The 19,859-nt window shown below is 40.7% G+C and overlaps 1 protein-coding gene across 10 annotated transcripts in view; it reads left to right on the top strand.

Annotated features, from left to right (window-relative positions):
• FGGY (FGGY carbohydrate kinase domain containing) overlaps positions 1–19,859 on the top strand; it is a 483,924-nt gene that overhangs the window by 363,720 nt on the left and 100,345 nt on the right. For all 10 annotated transcript variants that reach the window (XM_043461161.1, XM_043461164.1, XM_043461163.1 and 7 more), the window contains 2 exons: positions 141–288; positions 18,443–18,517. In XM_043461161.1, the coding sequence (XP_043317096.1) occupies positions 141–288; positions 18,443–18,517 (223 nt within the window). The remainder of the gene's footprint in view (positions 1–140; positions 289–18,442; positions 18,518–19,859) is intronic.

The following is a 19,859-nucleotide window of genomic DNA, read 5'->3' on the forward strand; positions in this document are numbered from 1 at the left end:
GGTAATTTTTTGCTGAAGCTTTTTGGGACCCCACTTACTTTCTGGATCTGATGTAGGAGTACAAACAGTTTCTTTCTACAGAGCAGTTTGCTCCCTGACCCTAACCCCCCTTTTAAAAACAACATCTTCTTCTCTTCCAGACGCCAGAGTGTATATGCATATTTGAACAGTCACCTGGATCTGATTAAGAAGGCTCAGCCTGTGGGTTTCCTCACTGTTGATTTACATGTTTGGCCAGATTTCCATGGCAACCGGTCTCCCTTAGCAGATCTGACACTAAAGGGCATGGTAAGTAACAGTCAGTTCTTGCACGAAGGTGACGGCGGGCCAAAGGGCTCCAGAGTTGGAAGAAGCAAAGTTGAGGAGAAGGAAAAAAGAGGAAATATAAACAAAGCCGGCCAACAGCCCACTGGCTTCTTGCAGATGTACTGCTGTTGAGGGTTCTTGCAACTACATAGGACGATCTGCTGAAAGTTCCCATTGTTTCTGAGCCAACCTTGAGAGTGTTAAAAGCAGGATTTCTTGCTTGTAGCTACTGCTGCCTCTTTGTCCCATGGAGCAACTAGAAGTTGAGCCCCTGCCTATGCAATTTTTCTATTTACATCAGTTTGTGGATTCATGTTTTCCATCTCCATATCCAGGCTGCTGGGTAAAGAAGTGGTAAATATTACCACCCATGGTCTAGCTTGCCACAGCCACACATCTGCCTAGACTCTGTAGTCAGGGATGTTCAGAGTGTAGGCTAACATTATTAGAATTTCAGATAAACATTGGTAAAGTAAAATAAAGTTAATAACTTATGTTAGTGGGTAAATTCAGCTGTTAGTGACCTTTAGACTCACTTTTAGTTCAGAGATTTGGGGCTGGAGGTGCCAGCATGTCCTTGATGGAAGTGCTCACAACCACCTAAGCTAAGAGATAATATCTTGATGGCCAAGCAAGATTGGGTGGTTAAGGGTAACTTAGCGCTAAGAATCGTGTTTGAGGATGGATAAAGCATGTGAAAGCTAGGAAAAAAGAGATAAACTTCAGGTCCAAGAGGCCAGGAGAGACCACAAAGAGGAAAAGAAGTCATGAATTCAGAATCCAGATGTCCCGTTGAGAAGCAAAGTGTGAGGTGCCTTACGGCAGGGCTTTAGAATGGAAGCCGTAAGCAGTGCAAGCTTTATGCACTATGTGACAGAGGAGCAGGCCTGCTGGCTTGAGGAGCTTCAAGACTTAACAAGCTTTGGTTTTGTGGTTAATTCTATTAGGATTATTTTAAATATTTTTGTGTAGCCAACAGAAAGACCTAGTCTTTCCTTTCATTACCTATTTGACACAGTCAACTTCTGTGTATGAAAGGGAGTCATGATAGAAAAGAACATTGGACATAGCGAGGGCAATGTCTGTCTGGAGTCCGTGAAGCATGCCCATGCAAAAAATAATGAACTTGGCCTCCTATTTGGCCCATGGAGACAGAAGAGGAATGTCCGGAGAGGTCCATGTGCCCTAGGCTATAGCTGGAAAGTCGTACTTTCAGATGGCTGACTTTCTGGGTACAAACAGAACTTAAGGGAAGGGCACATTTTGTATGAATGCAAAAATCCATGTCTTAGAGACAAATATCTAAAGCAAAATACAGGAGATACTTAAAGTGTTAAAGAAGGGTCTTCCCTAGCAGTTCAGTGGTTAAGACTCCATGCTTCCACTACAGGGGACCCAGGCTTAATCCCTGGTTGGGGAACTAAAATGCCACATGTCACATGACACAACCAAAAAAAAAAGAATGAATGAAAAACTGGAAACAAAGAAATAAAAATTAAAGCTTTTTACCCAAGGGCTTTGTCTGTTTCTTAAAACCAAGCCTGACATCCAGAGACTTAAGAATTTCCATCATCAGGATTCCAATAAAGTTAGCTCAAACACAGAATGGGATTCCAAACAAGCCAATGAGTGCTTTGAAGAGCGTCTGTCTTGTTAGATTAAGTACAAATAGGTATGTACTCACCAAAGGCGATGTCTTGCATGGGGACATATGCCCAACTGTATTAAAAAATCCTGCTATATTGTTAGAGCGAAGATCTCTCTTTCTGTTGAAGCAGTATATGAATACAGGTTTGTTTGTTGATGTATTTAATGTCTTGACCATGCACTGCAGCATGTGGGGTATTAGTTCCTGACCTGGGATTGAACCTGCACCCCCTACACTGGAAGCACAGTCTCAACCACTGGACTGTAAGGGAAGTCCCTGTATTTACTTTTTTAGAAGTTTTATTGTTTTATAAACATACTTCACACATCACCTGATGTTTCTTAGCAGGGATTTCCCTTCACAATTGCCCTTGGGGTGGCCTTACCTTTGCATAGCTGTCATTCTATGAATGTACCTCACGAAACTGGAAGGAGAAGATGACCTAGATAAGATACAAGAAAGGAAATTCTAGGCTAGAAATTTCCCCTCAAATCTCATTTTTTAAAAAATTTATTTCATATTTGAGTATAAGTGATTTAAAATGCTGTGTTAGTTTCAGGTGTACAACAAAGTGATTCAGTTATACATATACATATATCTATTCTTTTTCAGATTCTTTTTCCATATAGGTTATTACAGAACATTAAGTAGAGTTCTCTGTGCTATACAGTAGGTCCTTGTTGATTATTTTATATATAGTAGTATATATATGTTAATTCCCAGACTCCTAATTCATCCCTCCCCAACACCTTTCCACTTTGATAACCATAAGTTTGTTTTTGAAGCCTGTGAGTCTGTTTTACAAATAAATTCATTTGTATTATTTTTTTGGATTCCACATATAAATAATGTCATTGATATTTGTCTTTCTCTGTCCAACTTCTGTTACTTTTTTTTAGCATGATAACCTCTAGGCCCATCCATGTTGCTTCAAATGGCATTATTTCATTCTTTTGGATGGCTGAGTAATATTCCATTGTATATATGTGCCTCATCTTCTTTGTCCATTCAGCATGGACAAAAAAAAATGTTCTGTCAGTGACCATTTCAGTTGCTTCCATGTCTTGGCCATTGTAAATAGTGCTGCAATGAATGTTGGGGTGCCTGTATCTTTTTAAATTATGGTTTTCTCCAAGTATTTGCCCAGTAGTGAGATTGAAATATCATATGGTAGTTCTGTTTTTAGTTTTCTTAAGAAACCTCCATGCTGTTCTCCGTAGTGGCTGTACCAACTTACATTTCCACCAACAATGTAGCAGGGTTCCCTTTTCTCCACACCCTCTGTAGCGTTTTTGTTTGTAGAGTTTTTGATTATGGCCATTCTGACTGATGAGGTGATGACTCATTGCATTTTGATTTGCATTTCTCTAATAATCACAAAGAATCAGACATGACTTGGCAACTGAACAACAACAACAACAAATAATTAGTAGTGTTGAGCATCTTTTCATTGCTTTTTGATCATCTCTATGTCTTTTTAGGGAAATATCTATTTAGATGTTTTGCCCATTTTTGATTAGGTTGTCTGGTTTTTTAGATTGAGATGCATGAACTGCTTATATATTTTGGAGGTTAATCCCTTGTCAGTTACTTCATTTGCAAATATTTTCTCCAATTCTGTGGGCTGTCTTTTTGTTTTGTTTATGGTTTCCTTTTCTGTGAAAAAGCTTCTAAGTTTAATTAGGTCCCATTTGTTTATTTTTGTTTTTATTTTCATTAGTCTAAGAGATGGATCCAGGACGATGTTGCTGTTATTTATGTCAAAGAGCTTTCTGTCTGTTTTCTTCTAGGAGTTTTATAGTATCTGGTCATATATTTAAGTCTTTAATCCATTTCAAGCTTATTTTTTGTATGGTAGTGGAGAATGTTCTAATTTATTCTTTTACATATAGCTATCCAGTTTCCACAGCAGCACTTACTGAAGAGACTGTCTTTTCTCCATTGTATATTCTTTCCCCTTTTGTCATAGAATAATTAAACATAGATGTGGGGGTTTATTTCTGAGCTTTCCATCCTGCTCCATTGATCTGTATTTCTGTTGGGCCAGTACTATACTACTTTGATTACTGTAACTTTGTAATATAGTCTGAGGTCAGGATGCATGAGTCTTCCAGTTCTAGTCTACTTCAAGATTCTTTTGGCTATTCAGAGTCTTTTGTGTTTCCATACACATTTTAATTTTTTTTTTTTACCTAGTTCTTTGAAAATTGCCAATTTGATAGGGATTGCATTAATTTTGTAGATTGCTTTGGGTAGTATAGTCATTTTGACAATATTAATTCTTCCAATTCAAGAACATAGTATATCTTTTCATCTGTTTGTATCATCTTCAGTTTTTTTCATCAGTGTCTTATAGCTTTCAGAGTACAGGTCTTTTGCCTCCTTAGGTAGGTTTATTCCTAGGTATTTTATTCTTTTTGATGTGGTGGTAAATGAGATTGTTTCCTTAATTTTTCTTTCTGATCTTTCATTGTTAGTGTATAGAAATGCAACAGATTTTTGCATATTCCTTTGTTTCCTTCAACTTTGCTGAATTCATTGATGAGCTCTAGTAGTTTTTTGATAGCATCTTTAGGATTTTCTATGTACAGTGTCATGTAATCTGCAAACAGTACCAGTTTTACTTCCTCTTTTCCAGTTTGGATTCCTTTTATTTCTTTTTTCTTCTCTGATTGCCATGGCTAGGACGTCTAAAATAATGTTGAGTGAAAGTGGCGAGAATAGACACCCTTGTCTTGTTCCTAATCTTAGAGTAAATGCTTTTAGTTTTTCACCATTGAGTATGATGTTAGCTGTGAGTTTGTCATATATGGCCTTTATTATGTTGAGATAGTTTTCTTTTATGCCCACTTTCTGGAGAGTTTTTAATCATAAATAGGTGTTGAATTTTGTTGAAAAGTTTTTATGCAGCTATTGAGATGATCATATGGTTTTTATTCTTCAGTTTGTATCACATTTGTATCAGTTTTCAAAGAACTAGATTAATTTGTATATATTGAAAAATCCTTGCATCCTGGGAATAAACCTTACTTGATCATGGTGTGTGGTCCTTTTGATGTGTTGTTGGATCCAGTTTGCTAGTATTTTCTTGAGAATTTTTGTATCTATGTTCAAATCTCTTTCCCTCAGTCCAGTTTTGGATAACATCCAAATAATCACCCTGAATCTATTTGTCATTTTATCCTTTTGCCAGAACCTACAGTGACTACTTTCTGCAACACTCATTCAGAAAAAATTTATTTGATGCCTATTTTGTGCCAAGCCCTACTAAGAAAATCCCAGTAGGGCAAGAACAATATATGATTTATATAAACAGGCAATACGGATGCAAGTTCAGGCTCCAGATGCCACTCACTGCCCAAGGCTCGATAGACATATAGAAGATGATGGCCCACCGTGGTCTCAGCAGTCAAGAAAAGCTTCAGATAGGAGGTGACATTGACACTAAGGGAAATAGAAAACAGGGTTTATGACCAAGGGAATCACAGTATGTGCAGTGTTCTAGAGGGGAGGAGAGCATGGTGGGTGAATGTTTACAATTTTGGGGTCCATATGTCACTGTCTAACCAGTGATAGATTGCACTTAGCATTTTATCTAGGTAATAAAAAATCTCTGAGAACCAATGGCCACTCCCTGTTCTTCTGCTTCAGCAACAGCACACTCTCCCAATTCTTTTCTCTCTCCATGGTTGGCTCTTTTCTCTTACCCTTTATTGATCACCTACTTTGTGCAGGCCTAGGCTAAACTGAGGGAAAACAGACTTGAAACTCTACCTGTTTCAAGTTCACATGATAATTGGGGGAATAATATTGTACATGTGTTAGTGTGTGTGTATATGTGTGTATGTACACAACATGTGATCCCTGTAATACAGACATCTGTATAAGCCAAAAGAGGTACTCAGTAAATGCCTGAGTTTGAATTTTTTAGGTGGCATTTGGGCAACAAACCCTGATGCAGCCTTTCTCTGCTTCATTTGAAAATATCTGTGAAGATGCAAGAAAAGAGCATAAACTTGTGCTGACTTAAACAATTAAGATGACATTCAACTAGAAAAATTAGAATTGACTCTCTTAGGGAGGATCTGGGAAGGTTTTACAGAATCAAAAAGATTAAATGTATTTAATAACTTGTTTGAGAAATGTAATGTCTGACATATGAACAAAATAAACCATCAGCCTTGCAAATGTTGGGACCTCTCCACTTCCTGGTCCCTAGCTTAAAATTGCAAGGTTCCTTTAAACCTAAAAACAGAGCAGTCATCCCTCTACTCTACTGCTGATGGTTAAGATTTTTTGCTTTGTTTTGCTTTGCTTTTTGGAAGCAGCCAGTGAGCTTAGTTTCCCAGAACTCCTCCACAACCCGAACCTTATCTTCCCTTTCAGTTCAGTCCATTAGAAAGCTGCCAACCCAAGTAGCCAGCGGGCTGGAAGGCTGATTTAGGATGTATGCTGATGGGCTGCAGTCTGAGGACCCTGTATCAAACTCTCTTAATGGGGCAGAGATAGGGAAACTCTGTGAATTGGACAGAGGGGGGTAGCTTTACATGTCTGTCATCTGCTCTAGGGTTAGAAAGCCAGGCAGTGGTCATCCCCCTCAGGCCAACAAAGCTACACAAAATAAAAACTGCTAGACTCTGGGAAATGGCAACTAGCTATAGATCTGAAGAGGCAAACCCAAGTTACAGTGAGTGGGGCTGAGAGTAAATCATGTATACAGTGTGCTGGGAAATACTGAATATGTATAGTGCCCTAGTAAAAGTGAATTTAAAAAATAATAATAAAGTGAGTCCCTTAGGAAAAACATGTTGCATACAAAGTAAAAGAAATACCATTTTGAATGCTTAAGGGAAAGGCCTCTTAAAAATTACTTACTACTGAAACCAAAAGAAAGTATTTTAAAACTTCTTGGCATATTCAATAGGATTTTTTTTCAAAGCACATCTCTGTGAAAGAGGGCAGAAACTTATTAGAAAAAAATGAGCTCAGATAGCGAGGCAATGGAATGAGAAAACAAAGGAAATAATAAAGACAGCTGAAAATATAGTAGCAGGATTAAAACCTACATTGAAGATTTGAATGCAAAATTCATAATTTGTACTAAAAACAATAAGATCAGAGTTGTCACAAAGCAACATGTGCTTTAAATGTATTAGAAAAAAATTTTGATTGTAAGAGCTATGGCTTATTTAGTTTCTAATTCCAACAGTGCTTAGATCAAAGATGGGCACTGAATAATTGCCTTCTGGTTAAGCAGTTATTTCAGCCTTCACTTGCCAAGGGAGGAAGGAACAGTGACCTGCCAAGGCCACAACGCCAAGAAGCAGCAGAGCTTAGATGAAAACAGGAATCCCAACTTTTAGGATACACACCCATGTGCTGTGTGCTGCGCTCAGTCATGTCCAGCTCTTTGCGACCCCATGGATACTGGCCCACCAGGCTCCTCTGTCCATGGGGATTCTCCAGGCAAGAATACTGGAGTGGCTTGCCATGCCCTCCTCCAGGGGATCTTCCCAACCCAGGGATCAAACCCAGGTCTCCCACATTGCAGGAGGACTCTTTATTGTCTGAGCCTAAGGGAAGCCTATCAAGGAAGCCTGAGAATGCTGGGGTGGGTTACCTATCCCGAGGCTTCCTTAACTCATACCTCTGGACTTTGTGGGATGCACTGACTATAAAAAGGACTCCCCACAGCTCTATCATGCATGATTTCACACTGAACCATACTCTGCAGCCCATTCCCTGCTCCGCTTGTCTGACCACTAGCCCTCATGCTTGTTCTCCCGTTTTTCCCCTTACCCTGATTCTTGGATTTAAGCTCTAACCCTATCTTTGCTCAATAACAGTTCTATTTTTCTTTCCACCCTCACTGACTCAGATTTCAGAAGTAATCACCACTCCTGGTTTGACCTGGCTCTAAACCCTTCCGCTTTAGGTGTCTACCCTCTTAAATAGAACAGGGCAAAACTCAGGAATCCTTCCATGAGGCTTGATAGAATCACTTTCTTTTATTCTGGTGAGAATTGGCTTCCTGCCAGGTTACTAGCTGTTTCATTTCTCCTTCGGTGATGCAGGATTGACCTGTGGCACTGGACTCAAAAGAGTGATGGTTAGAGGGTGGGCAACTTAATAGTATGCTTGAACCAAGTAGCCACCTATGTAAATATTTCTCCTTGCCTCTTGATAAATGAGGCATGGAGGGGTGAGGGGCATGCATCTGATGCTTGAAAGGAGGTTGGATAACAGCAATCAACATCAAAACGTTTAACACCAATGATTCTAGGTTCTTTAAAAACAAAAGCAATACTTTTTAAAGAAGTATGATGTGGTCATGTGGTCATAGAGAGAGATGAAGCTAAATACTACCACTAATGGTTGTGTGTCTTATAGGGGATGTATGTGTGATTTTCATTTTGAGTGATTGATTGGATAGCTTTTACTCAAGTGAAACAATAAAGTGAGCCCAGGATTATGAAGTCAGACGTGTCTTGAGAATGTGCCAGCGGTGCGTGACCTCTGAGGTTAGCTCTGTGAGGTCCGTCTGCTGTCAGTAAGCAGGAGCTGCAGAGGCTTCCTTGCAAGGTCCTTGTCAGAGTCAAATGGAGAGACTGTCACACAGCAGACGGACAGCAACGGCAGTCACTTTTGAATTGTAGGTCCTGCTCAGTGGCCCTTCCTTGCATGTTTACAAGATGGCCTTTGAATCCCAGGCAGCCAGTCACAAGCCATCCACCTTAGGCCCAGAACCAATGGTACCTACCAGCCACCAAGGCCTCCAGCTACAGACAATCAGCTAGAGAAACTAAACAATCACTTGGTCCTTCATAAGAACCATGTTTCATACAAGTGTAGAGATTAGTCTTCTCTTTCCCAGGTTGCACTAGTGATAAAGGATCCACCTGCCAATGCCAGAGACATAAGAAGATGTGGGTTCCGTCCCGGAGGTCTTCCCAGGGGATCCTGGAATGGCTACCCACTCCAGTATTCTTGCCTGAAAAATCCCACGGGCTGAGGAGCCTGGTGGGCCACAGTCCGTGGGGTCACAAAGATTCAGACACAACTGAGTGACTGAGCACACTTCTACACTTGAGTGTTTAAATTCTCAGCCCTCAGTTTCCTCATCAATATGATAGGAAACTCAGCTTTGGTGTGCCTTACAAAACAGCTAGGGCTGTAGAGTTGTAGAAGAGTCCTTGCCTCCTTGTGTACACAGCCAGTGCTTATTCTCAAATCAATACAACCTCTTTGTTATGGTGGGTTTTTAAAAATTATTTTCCTGAAACGCCCACTCAGAGAAGTAAATTACCTCAGAGACATACCGGGAGGTGAAAACACGCCATATTCACCAATTGGCTGAAACGTGTTTTCCCTGCTTCATTTTGCAAGTACAACACTACCCAGAATGCAAAGTTATTTTCTGGTTCTTTGAAGAGCTGTGATTTCTAACATAAGGCCATATGCTGCTCAAACTGCTGGAGAGGTTGAGTGCTGCTCCAAGGGCTCTTCAAAGCAAGCACAGTGCAGCGTGCCTGTGGAAAACTAGGAGGGAGTCAGGAAAGAAGCGCGATGAGATCTTAGCCAGTTCCCAGAGGACTGACTCCCAGCTAGAGACAGACATCGCTAAACAGAGTCAGATGTGGGGGAGTCAGCAATTCTGGTGAGTGTGTGCAGAAAAGCCAGAGGCTGTATCCCTGTGGCTTCATCTGATTGGGAGATGGATGATCTAGTTGGAAGCTCATGGACCAATTAAGCACCATTTGAGTGATATATTTGTAAGCCTTGGAAACACGTGGACTCTTTGACATGAGTTTATTGATTTTTTTGTTCTGATTTAATATTGTTTTATGTACCATTCTTTCACATATTGTTTTTGCCAATGAAAAATTGACTCCTATAATGAAGTTTAATATCCTCAGTATCATTTAACTGGTTTTCGGATAATGTATTTTTTTTTATTAAAGCAGCTCATTTACCAGCTAGTATGATGATTTGTAATAGGTGCTGTTATTTTCAGGAATCATGACCTACCAAGCATCATGATAGATGCCTTCCAAGCATCATCACCAACTTTCTTTATAACCCTGCAAGACAGTATTATTACCGCATTGAAATGAATGGAGAAATTGAGGGTCAGAGAGTCTAAATAATTCACTCAGGGTAGAAAAGACCAGAAGTAGTAGTAGAACCCAGTCAGTTCAAACCAAGGTCACTGACATTCTCAAATGAAAAATTAGATCTTTGTATTTTTGGCATTCCTTTTGCTCTGTTTTCAATATGTCTGAAATATTTCTCCTTCAGTTTAGTGATTTTTTAAAAAAATTGCCGTATAGAATCAGTCTTTTCTTAGTGCTTTTTATCTTCCCTGTATATACCAAATGACAAATAAAACTGGGGCTAGGGGGCAGTGTGGATTGTGAACAGGATCCTTTCTCAAGATACTGTATAATGATAAAAGATTGAGGAGTAAATCAGGTGGAAATCTGCCAGGAAGACCTAAAAGATGAATAATGGGAAATAATTAAGGCCAGAGGACCCAGGATGGGATCCAAGTTGTGTGTAAATCCAAGACAGGGTTATATGACAGCAAATGTGAACCAGGACTGTTGACCAAAACAGCCTTGTTTATACTGGTACAAGTGCATATTAAAATATATGATTGTTTTAGATTTAGATTTTTTAGACTTAGATTCAGCATATCAGAAGCAAGGTAGATGAAGGTGTGAAGTACCTGCTACATCTGTGCTGCGCTGTTCTAAGTCGCTTCCGTCATGTCGCTTCACCCTTTGCGGCCCTATAAACCATAGCCTGCAAGGCTCCTCTGTCCATGGAATTCTCCACACGAGAATACTAGAGTGGATTGCCATTTCCTACTCCACCCGGTACATCTGGGAAACAGCAAATGGCCTAGTGTTCTTGGTATAGAGTTCACCAACAGAATAGGCTGTGAAGGAGAATGTCAGTCCATCCTCCAGTTGTCATATGTGTGTTAGCTGTCCATTGCTTCTGTAATAAATTGCCACAAGCTTAGTGGCTTACATTATTTTTTTATATTTATTTTTAAATTGTGTATTTAATTTTGGCTCTGCTGGGTCTTCGTTGCTATGCACACACTTTCTCTAGTTGTGGCGAGTGGGGGCTACTCTTTGTTGTGGTATTCAGGCTTCTCCTGGTGGTGGCTTTTCTTGTTGAGGGTGCACAGGCCTCAGTGGTTGAGGTGCACAGGCTTAGTTGCTCCATGGTATGTGGAATCTTTCCAGACAACGTATCGAACCCTTGTCTCCTGCATTGGCAGGCAGATTCTTAACCACTGGTCCACAAGGGAAGTTCAAGGCTTAAATTTATTATCTCACAGTTATGTAGGTCAGAAACCCAGGCTGGCCCAACTGGTTTCTCTGCTCCTATTTTCACAAGACCAGAACTAAGGGAGATTCTGGGAATAATCTGCTATCAAATCCTTCAAGTTGTTGGCCAAATTCAGCTCTGTGCAGTTGTAAGACAGAGGTGCCTGTTTCCAACATAGCTGTCAGCTAGGGATCCTCAGCTTCGAGAGGCCACATGAATTCCTTGGCTCATCGTCCTCTTTCTCCATCTTCAGAGCCAGCAATGGTAGATCAAGTCCTTCCATGCTTTGAATCTCTCTAATTTCCACTTCTACCTCATCTCTCCTGCATTATTCTACTGTATCTCTTGACTGACTCTCTGTCTTCCTCTTCTGCTTTTAATACCTCACAGGATTACATTGGGCCCAAATGGATAATCCAGGGTAATCTCCCTATTTTAAGATCAACTGGCTAGTAACCAGTTCCATCTGCAAAGGCCCTTTACAGCAGTGCCCAAATTAGTGTTTGATAGGGTAGTCAGGGGATGTTAACCTAAATTTGGCCTATCACATTGTATTAATACATTTATATGCATTTCCTATTTCTGGGTGAGTTTTTGCCAATGCCAAGTGTTGGTCTCCATCCCTGATACTGATAACCTATAAATATTTTAGGGAAATTTTATCTCTCTTTCTCTTGCAGGCTGCTGACTATCTGAGACCTGTTTTCCGATCTCTGGCCTCTCTCCAGAGGTTTACCAGAAATCTTTCTCTGATCCTCCTTATTTCCTTGCTATACGCCCATCATCTCCTCCTTCATTATTGACTGAACAAGCAGAGTGATTTTTGTTCCTTTGTGTTCTGAAAAGCTTTCAGTCAATTCCCTTGAGCCTTGGATACTCCATCAAGCTCTAATGACCCTAGAAAATCTTATGACAGAGAATCCCATTTTCTTGTCTTTCATAATCTTTAGAAACCCCTCGAGATCTATTTCTAAGCATTTTTTTTTTACCAATATACATAATCACTTAATTTTTTGAACAACTAAGAAGGGAAAAATTTAGCTAACTAAATTACTAATAGACCTTTGTTTATAATCTCAACTACTCCATGGCCTATGGACCTATAATTGACATAACCAAGGTTTAGGGCAATCATTCCTACCATTTATCATGCATTCAGGCCTTGCTAAAAATGCAGATTGCTGGGCCCCCACCAAAAGTTCAGTAACTAGAAGTTGGGTCACAGGAAACCTGCCTTTAACTCAAATCCCGGGAGAGAGTTAAGAGACAAGCTCAAGTTCACACAGCTGCCTAGGGGCAACAGGATTTCAGCTGAAGTCCAGGGTGAAGATCACGTGTCTTTCCTTTCACAGAATGAATGGAAGTGTGTAGGCTGATAAGGACTAAGGCTTCTCTAAGAAGTCCTTGAAAGTGAGTCTTCCACTGTCCTATTGCTGGGCACTCATCAGGGGCACACTGCTTCTCCACACTCCTAGATGTCCAGGCCATTCTCACATGATCCTGATGCTGACGCCCAGCACTCTTTCTGCTCTACCTTCCCCACCCTGTACCACTACTGGTCTTCAGTCCCTATCGCTGATACCCTGGGAGTACCCACAGCGTGTTGCAGGAGATCTTTTATTTCTATGTCCCAATTAGTGAATGAGATTGAGCCCCTCATGTAATTCAGGAGAACAGAAGTGAACATTTATTAAGAGAAAAGGGAAGAGTATGAACATTTATTAAGCGCTGTAAGTGTCTAGCTCTTGTCGATTTGGTACAGCTTGTGGAAAAAGTTAGATGCTTTGCAAAAGATAACTTACTTAATCATTAAATACCTTGAAGTATTATTATTCTTATTTTACAGATTTTTTAAAAATGAGGCTCAGACAGGTAACAAAACTCACAATTGTCCTGCAGTCAATTAGAGAGAAATCTTACTCCAAAGTGTATCATCTTTCTTTCACCTTTATAAATCCCAACAGTATTTACATAAATGTTTTACAGTCATACCTAAGAGGTTGAAATTATCCATTGCAATTCACGTCTCTTTGGCCACCATATGCCTCTAAATATTAATTATGAATGTTTTCTGTTACAGTCTTCATTCACAATAGTCAAAATAAATAAAATATGCTTCCCATTGCAACTCTCCATGGGGGCTTCCCCACTCATTTCACTCTCTCCCAAGCATTTGAAAGAGGCATATGTGCATCTATAAACAAATTCCTTCCACTTAGGCTTCCTTTTCATATCTTCTTACTGATGGAGCCATTGAGACTTTAGCCGGAGTATTAGCTCCTCTGGCCTATTCCAGCTTTCTGGCTGGTTGCAAATCTGTACCTCCCCCAGGACATCCCTGGCATTTCCAGGGCACTGCCACCTCTTCCCATGATAGCTCCATGAGGGTCCTCTGTAGCCTCCTGAGGGGTCCTCATGACAGACACACCTTAGAAAGTTCCATCTTGGGTTGACTGCCATTTGATTTTTGTCAAGATGAGGCTGGGATACCTGATACTTGAGGGAGAATCAAATGATTATCTGTTCTTCTACTGTCTCTGTTGGCAAATCAGGTGAGATGTCAAAAAAGCAGGGACCCTGGGCCATAGTAATTTCACAGTTTAGAGAGAAGTGTCTTTCACTGAGCCACATGTCAACTCATGGCCCTGGTGTTAGTGGTGAGGGAATGTTGGAAATAGCCATGGGAGAATTCTTGCTTATTACTCCCTTTTGATACGGAATACCTTCCATATGATGGTCCATGTAATAAATTCCTCCCCAGGAATAATTTTGTCTGTCTTGAAGAATGATATGTTTTATTTGTCATAAAAGAAAGGCTGTGCCATCCACCATGTTTCTTTTTTTGCCATAGCTACTAGTAAACCAGCTCAAGAGTTAAATTTAGTACTCATTTACCTTGATCATCTCATTCCCAGTTTCTGAAGAAAAGAAACTGTCTTCTCTTTTCTTCGCTATGATTTCTGAGCTTTGAAAACATTCAGAATTTAGAGAAGGGTCCATGGTTTCTTTCTGCTTGAATATAAATACTTTGGGGAAGTTCTCATGAATAGCTGCTGGGATTAAGAAAACTAAATCTAGTGGTATTTTAGTCCTCCTCTCTTATAGGTTCTTACTAATTGAGAAGAATATCAGAACCAGTTACACAGTCAATGTTATTATATAGAGCCCTAGTAAATTAATAGGAAAATGCATCTATATAAAAAGTCAAAACCCTCCATCACAGTTTATCCATATGTGGCATTCAGGACCCTCCTGTGGATGGATGTTGATCTGCCAAACAGACTGGTACCCAACCACATGGAGAATCATGGTCTGATTCACATCTCATTGACAGCCAGCGAGAGGAGGCCAAAGGTAGCCTACCTATTGGACTGACTCTGGAAGAGAGCTCTAAACTGTGGCCCAATAACTTTCCCTAACTTGTTGAGGTCAGGCCAGTTGTGAAGAAGAGAGAGAGAGACCATTTATGACTTGTGATCTTTACCAAGGACCACTGCACTCCCTGGGGCTGGTGCACACACAGGGTGTTCAGCTGAGGGGACTTAGGGCAGGGCTGAAATCCTGTCCACTCTGCTCCTTTTTATAATTCACTCTTCTCAATGGAATGTCTTGCATTTAGTCCACCTAGCAGGAGCACCATTTTCTAAATCACACAAAAGCTGTATATAACCTACAGGGTCACTTCTTTTGCGTCCCAGGTGGTGCAGTGGTTAAGAATCTGCCTCCAATGCAGGAGACATGAGTTCAATCTCTGGGTCAGGAAAATCCCTTGGAGTAGGAAATGGCAATCCAGGTGGCTCAGATGGTAAAAAGAATCTGCCTGTAATGCTGGAAACCCGGGTTTGATCCCTGGGTTGGAAAGATCCCCTGGAGAAGGGAATGGCTATCCACACCAGTATTCTTGGGGCTTCCCAGGTTTCTCAGACAGTAAGGAATCTGCCTGCAATGAAGGTTCTGCCTGCAGAATCTTCCTGAAGACTGGGTTTGATTCCTGAGTCAGGGAGATCCCCTGGAGGAGGGAATGGTTACCCACTCCAGTATTCTTGCCTGGAGAATTCCAAAGGAGACTGGCAAGGTACAGTTCATGGGGTTTCAAAGAGCCAGACATGACTGAGCAACTTAACACTTTAACTTACTTTCTTTTACTGCAGTCTCATAGAAATCACTTCTCTGATGAGGAAGAGAAAGTGTGGAGGTTGGGGAGGGGGAAGAGCATGGAATAAGCAACTATTAAGTGATGGTCCAGTGTTTTTCTTTCTTGGGGTGTAGAGAAGATATACCCACTCCACCTCTGTGAATTTATGAGGGGCTGAGGTAATAAATACTGTCTTTCCTAGTGGCTCAGACAGGAAAGAATCTTCTTGCAGTGCAGGAGACCCAGGTTTGATCCCTGGATTGGGAAGACCTCCTGGAGAAGGAAATGGCTACCCACTCCAGTGTTCTTGCCTGGAGAATTCCACGGACAGAGGAGCCTGGTGGGCTGTAGTCCATGGTGTCCCAAAGAGTCGGACACGACAGAGCAACTAACACTTTCACTTATTTTTTTTCACTTTTATAATTGTATATGACAGAGAGGGATAGGATGTTAGAAGAGAGAATGGTGTTCTTAAAGAAAAAGGAGCATTGAAGTGCCACACACCCAACAAGTGCTAACTTAGTGCTGCTGTGTGCCAGGCTCAGCGGCAGGCATGGGAGACACTGTGGTGAGTGACACAGAGTCTGTCAGGACACCTAGGTTCTGGCTTCCATGAACCTCTGGATTCTCTCTGAGGCAAACTGCTTTCTCCTCTGTGTCATAAACCTCTATGGTATTGGTGTGGTTCATGTTCTCCTACTTCCAACATCCTTACTGCATATTTAGGCCTCTGGAGAACTTTCTGAGAGATGTTCCTTCAGAGTTCTTGGCTGGAGAATATGTACCCCAAGAGCTCCTTTCTGGTTTCTCCTTCAAACCTCCCATGCTCCTTTGTGTTCATATCAACACCATTACTCTCATTGAGTGGCTTCATAATCTACCCCCAAAAATCTATCAGCAGGTAGCTCTACTGAATTCAGGAATACCCACTTTAGCAGACTTAGATGAGTAATCAGAACAGCTGGGTGACTTCCCTGGTGGTCCAGTGGTTAAGACTGTGCTTCCACTGCAGGGGATATGGGTTCAATCCCTGGTCAGGGAACTAGATCCCACAGGCTATGAAGCCAAAAAGTTAAAATATAAATAAAAAGTTAAAATATAAATAAATAAATAAGCATGTGCCATGTGCTCAGTCGTGTCTCACTTTTTGCAATCCCACCAAGTGCAGCCTGCCAGGCTCCTGTGGGATTCTCCAGGCAGGAATACTGTAGTGGGTTGCCATTTCCTACTCCAGGGAATCTTCCTGATCCAGGGATCGAACCCACACCTCCTGTGTCTCTTGCATTGCAGGCGAATTCTTTACCCCCTGAGCCATCAGCCAAGACATTTTAAAAGAAGTACCATTTAAAAAAAAAAAAAAAACAAAAAAACCCACCAGAACACAGGATGTTAAGTTAGGACAGAAAAGACGAGACACTGGTGAAAAGAGCAGGCCTGACCGTGGGCAGAATCACTCATAGAAGACAGGGAAGGTGTTTCTGCTTCAGAATGAGGGAAATGGAGATAGAATTTTTCACATGATCAGTTTACTTTTGAGAATAAGCACTAGCTCCCTTGTAGAGAGGAGCAAGCCCCATTTGAAACAGGGAGATTTGATCAGGAGCTATTTCAGCAATCAGGAAGAATGTGCTGAAGACCTGGGTTAAGGAGGTGACTGACAGGATGAAGAGAGGGGATGGATTCAAAATAGATTTGGGAGCTCAAATGTACAAGACTTGGAGACTGATTAAATACAAGAAGGGAGAGAAAAGTCAGGGGAAAGTGCTCCCAGGTTTCTGGTTTGGGTAGTGGAGTGATATCTGTGCCCTGTAACAAGCCAAGGCTGACGCCTTAATCCTGGCTGGGGGTGGAATCTGGAAAAAATGATAAGTGGGGCTGGAGCAATTGAAGGACAGAGACCTGGGTAGACCACTAGGCTCCCCTGTTTTAGTACGGCTGCATGTCACCACTTCATTGAACTCAGGAATGTATACACCATTGCTGCTGCTGCTACTAAGTTGCTTCAGTCGTGTCCGACTCTGTGTGACCCCATAGACGGCAGCCCACCAGGCTCCCCCATCCCTGGGATTCTCCAGGCAAGAACGCTGGAGTGGGTTGCCATTTCCTTATCCAGTGCATGGAAGTGAAAAGTGAAAGTGAAGTTGCTCAGTCATGTCTGACTCTTAGTGACCCCATGGACTGCAGCCTACCAGGCTCCTCCGTCCATGGGATTTTTCCAGGCAAGAGTACTGGACATAAATTAATTTTGTCATGAAAATCTAAAGTGAACTGTGGCATTGATGCCCACCAGCTTCGGACTAGACTTAAAGAAACCACCTGTCTTCACCCTCTAGAAATGTCCCAAGAGAACACCTTCACAAACGGGAGACATGAAAGTGAGAACATGAACAAGTCTTGAAACTACCCAAATCCAGTAACCTGTTGTCCTGGAACCTCTAAGAAATTGACATGCTCCATAAAAAGGCATGTGGTTCAGGTTGACTTTAATGGAATTCCCTTGCAAACCACAGATTCTAAATGATCCCCTAGTAGGTATAACATTTATAGGAGACATGTTAGTTTACTCTGAATACCCCACTGATTTCTGACAGTAGCAGAGCTCAGAATAATATCATCTTTTACTAGAATGCCAGTGCTACATGTTGATTTCTGTAAGCCAAAGAGAATAGGTGTTGGTAATAAAAGAATAATGTTTTCAGATAAGAAGAAAGATATTTAATTCATTCCATGCTAATAAATACCAAACACAATCTCCTAAGAAAAACCACACACAATCTCCTTATACTATTTGGTTTGTTTTTCTCTAATCCAAGGCAAGGCATTTTCTTTGGGGGAAGAAAGAATACTTTTTCCAGGTCTGGAGATTAAACAATTTAGTAGTCGCTTCACGTTCAGCTTACAAAAAGGGGATTTGCATATGAACTTGCTTCGGCAAGAAAACACATCTGAGCGTGTTTCATGGGAACTATCTCTAACCATGGCTCCATCTTTTCTTTTCTTCATCCCTATAGGTCACTGGATTGAAACTATCTCAGGACCTCGATGATCTTGCCATTCTCTACCTGGCCACAGTTCAAGCCATTGCTGTAAGACACTTGAATGCTATTTTTAAAGAGATTTAGGTCTATTGATAAAGTTGAGACCACATATCCCCCAGGATACATCATATGCTGTTGTGACAGAGATTTTAGGGAGCTTGCCAAAAATAGATGCTTGTCTGGAAGGAAATTCTGAAGATCTTTACCTGCTTTACTAATAGCTTCACATAGCTGGGAACTAAAAGGAGTTAAAATCTTAGAACATCTTACCTACCATTTATCTAATTTGTTTTCTAAGTTCAATTAAATAGAAGCAAGCAAGCCGACGCCATGTTCTTATGCATTAAGAAGAGCTGGTGTTAAGAATGTCCAGATTTATAAAATATGTGATATTATTCACTTTGCAAAAGCATCCAGTCTGGGGTTCCTTTAAATAGTCAGCTTCCTTGGAACATGAAAATGTTTGTTTTTATAATTAGTTGCTTAAATGAAAGCATTGGATGGTTAGGCAGAGAGAAAGGGGAGAATTCAGTGTTATGAACTCCTAAACTGAAGATCAATCAGAAATGAAAACAAGTTTTTAGAAGCTCAAGCATCACTGTCTAAGGACTCATTCTCTAGAGGTGATCTGTGAGTGAGCTACAGAAGGGCTCTAAACCCTGAAATAACATATGAAAGATTGCATGTATGTGCATGTTAGAAAGTGCATTTGAAGGGAATGAGTCATGGCCTTCAGGATCTCAGAGCTGGTAGGAGCTCCAAAATAACAATAATCCACTGAGGCTTAGTTGCTCTGCTCTGGAAAGGGAGTTGGGGACTAAAGGAAAGGAAAACCAGTTCACTGAATTCTGAGTCATAATTTATTTTTCAGAAATGTACCTACTTAAGCAAAGTACTTTTGTTTATTCATGCTATATACATATAGCTATATGCTATTCAATTAGTCTGTTCTCCACATGCCACTTTCATATCCTCATTAGTTTAAAGAATAGAATTACATACATATTTTCTATATATCCATATCATCAACTAAAGTACTTTCCTTATGTTTAAGATTACCTGGGTACCACATACATACAATAAAAGAGCAGAGTTGGCCAACACAATTAAATAATGCTTTTTAGTTTAAAAACAAGTTTATCTATAAACAACTATTGAAGCAACTGTCTTATTGATTTAAGAGCTTGTCCAGTTCAATAATACCAGTCAGCCTGCTTTATTTATGGGAACTTGGTAAAAAAACAAAAAAAAGGATAGTTCTGACATCTTTCAAAATGGCAAGAGTGGCTAGTATGAAAAGATGAAAAAAATGGAGAAGAGAAGTATGCATCAGTAGTAAAGGTAGTTATTTAGTGATCTTGCTTCATAGTAAAGATGATAATAATAAATG

This window comes from Cervus canadensis, chromosome 2 (assembly GCF_019320065.1).
Source record: "Cervus canadensis isolate Bull #8, Minnesota chromosome 2, ASM1932006v1, whole genome shotgun sequence".
Lineage (NCBI taxonomy): Eukaryota > Metazoa > Chordata > Mammalia > Artiodactyla > Cervidae > Cervus > Cervus canadensis.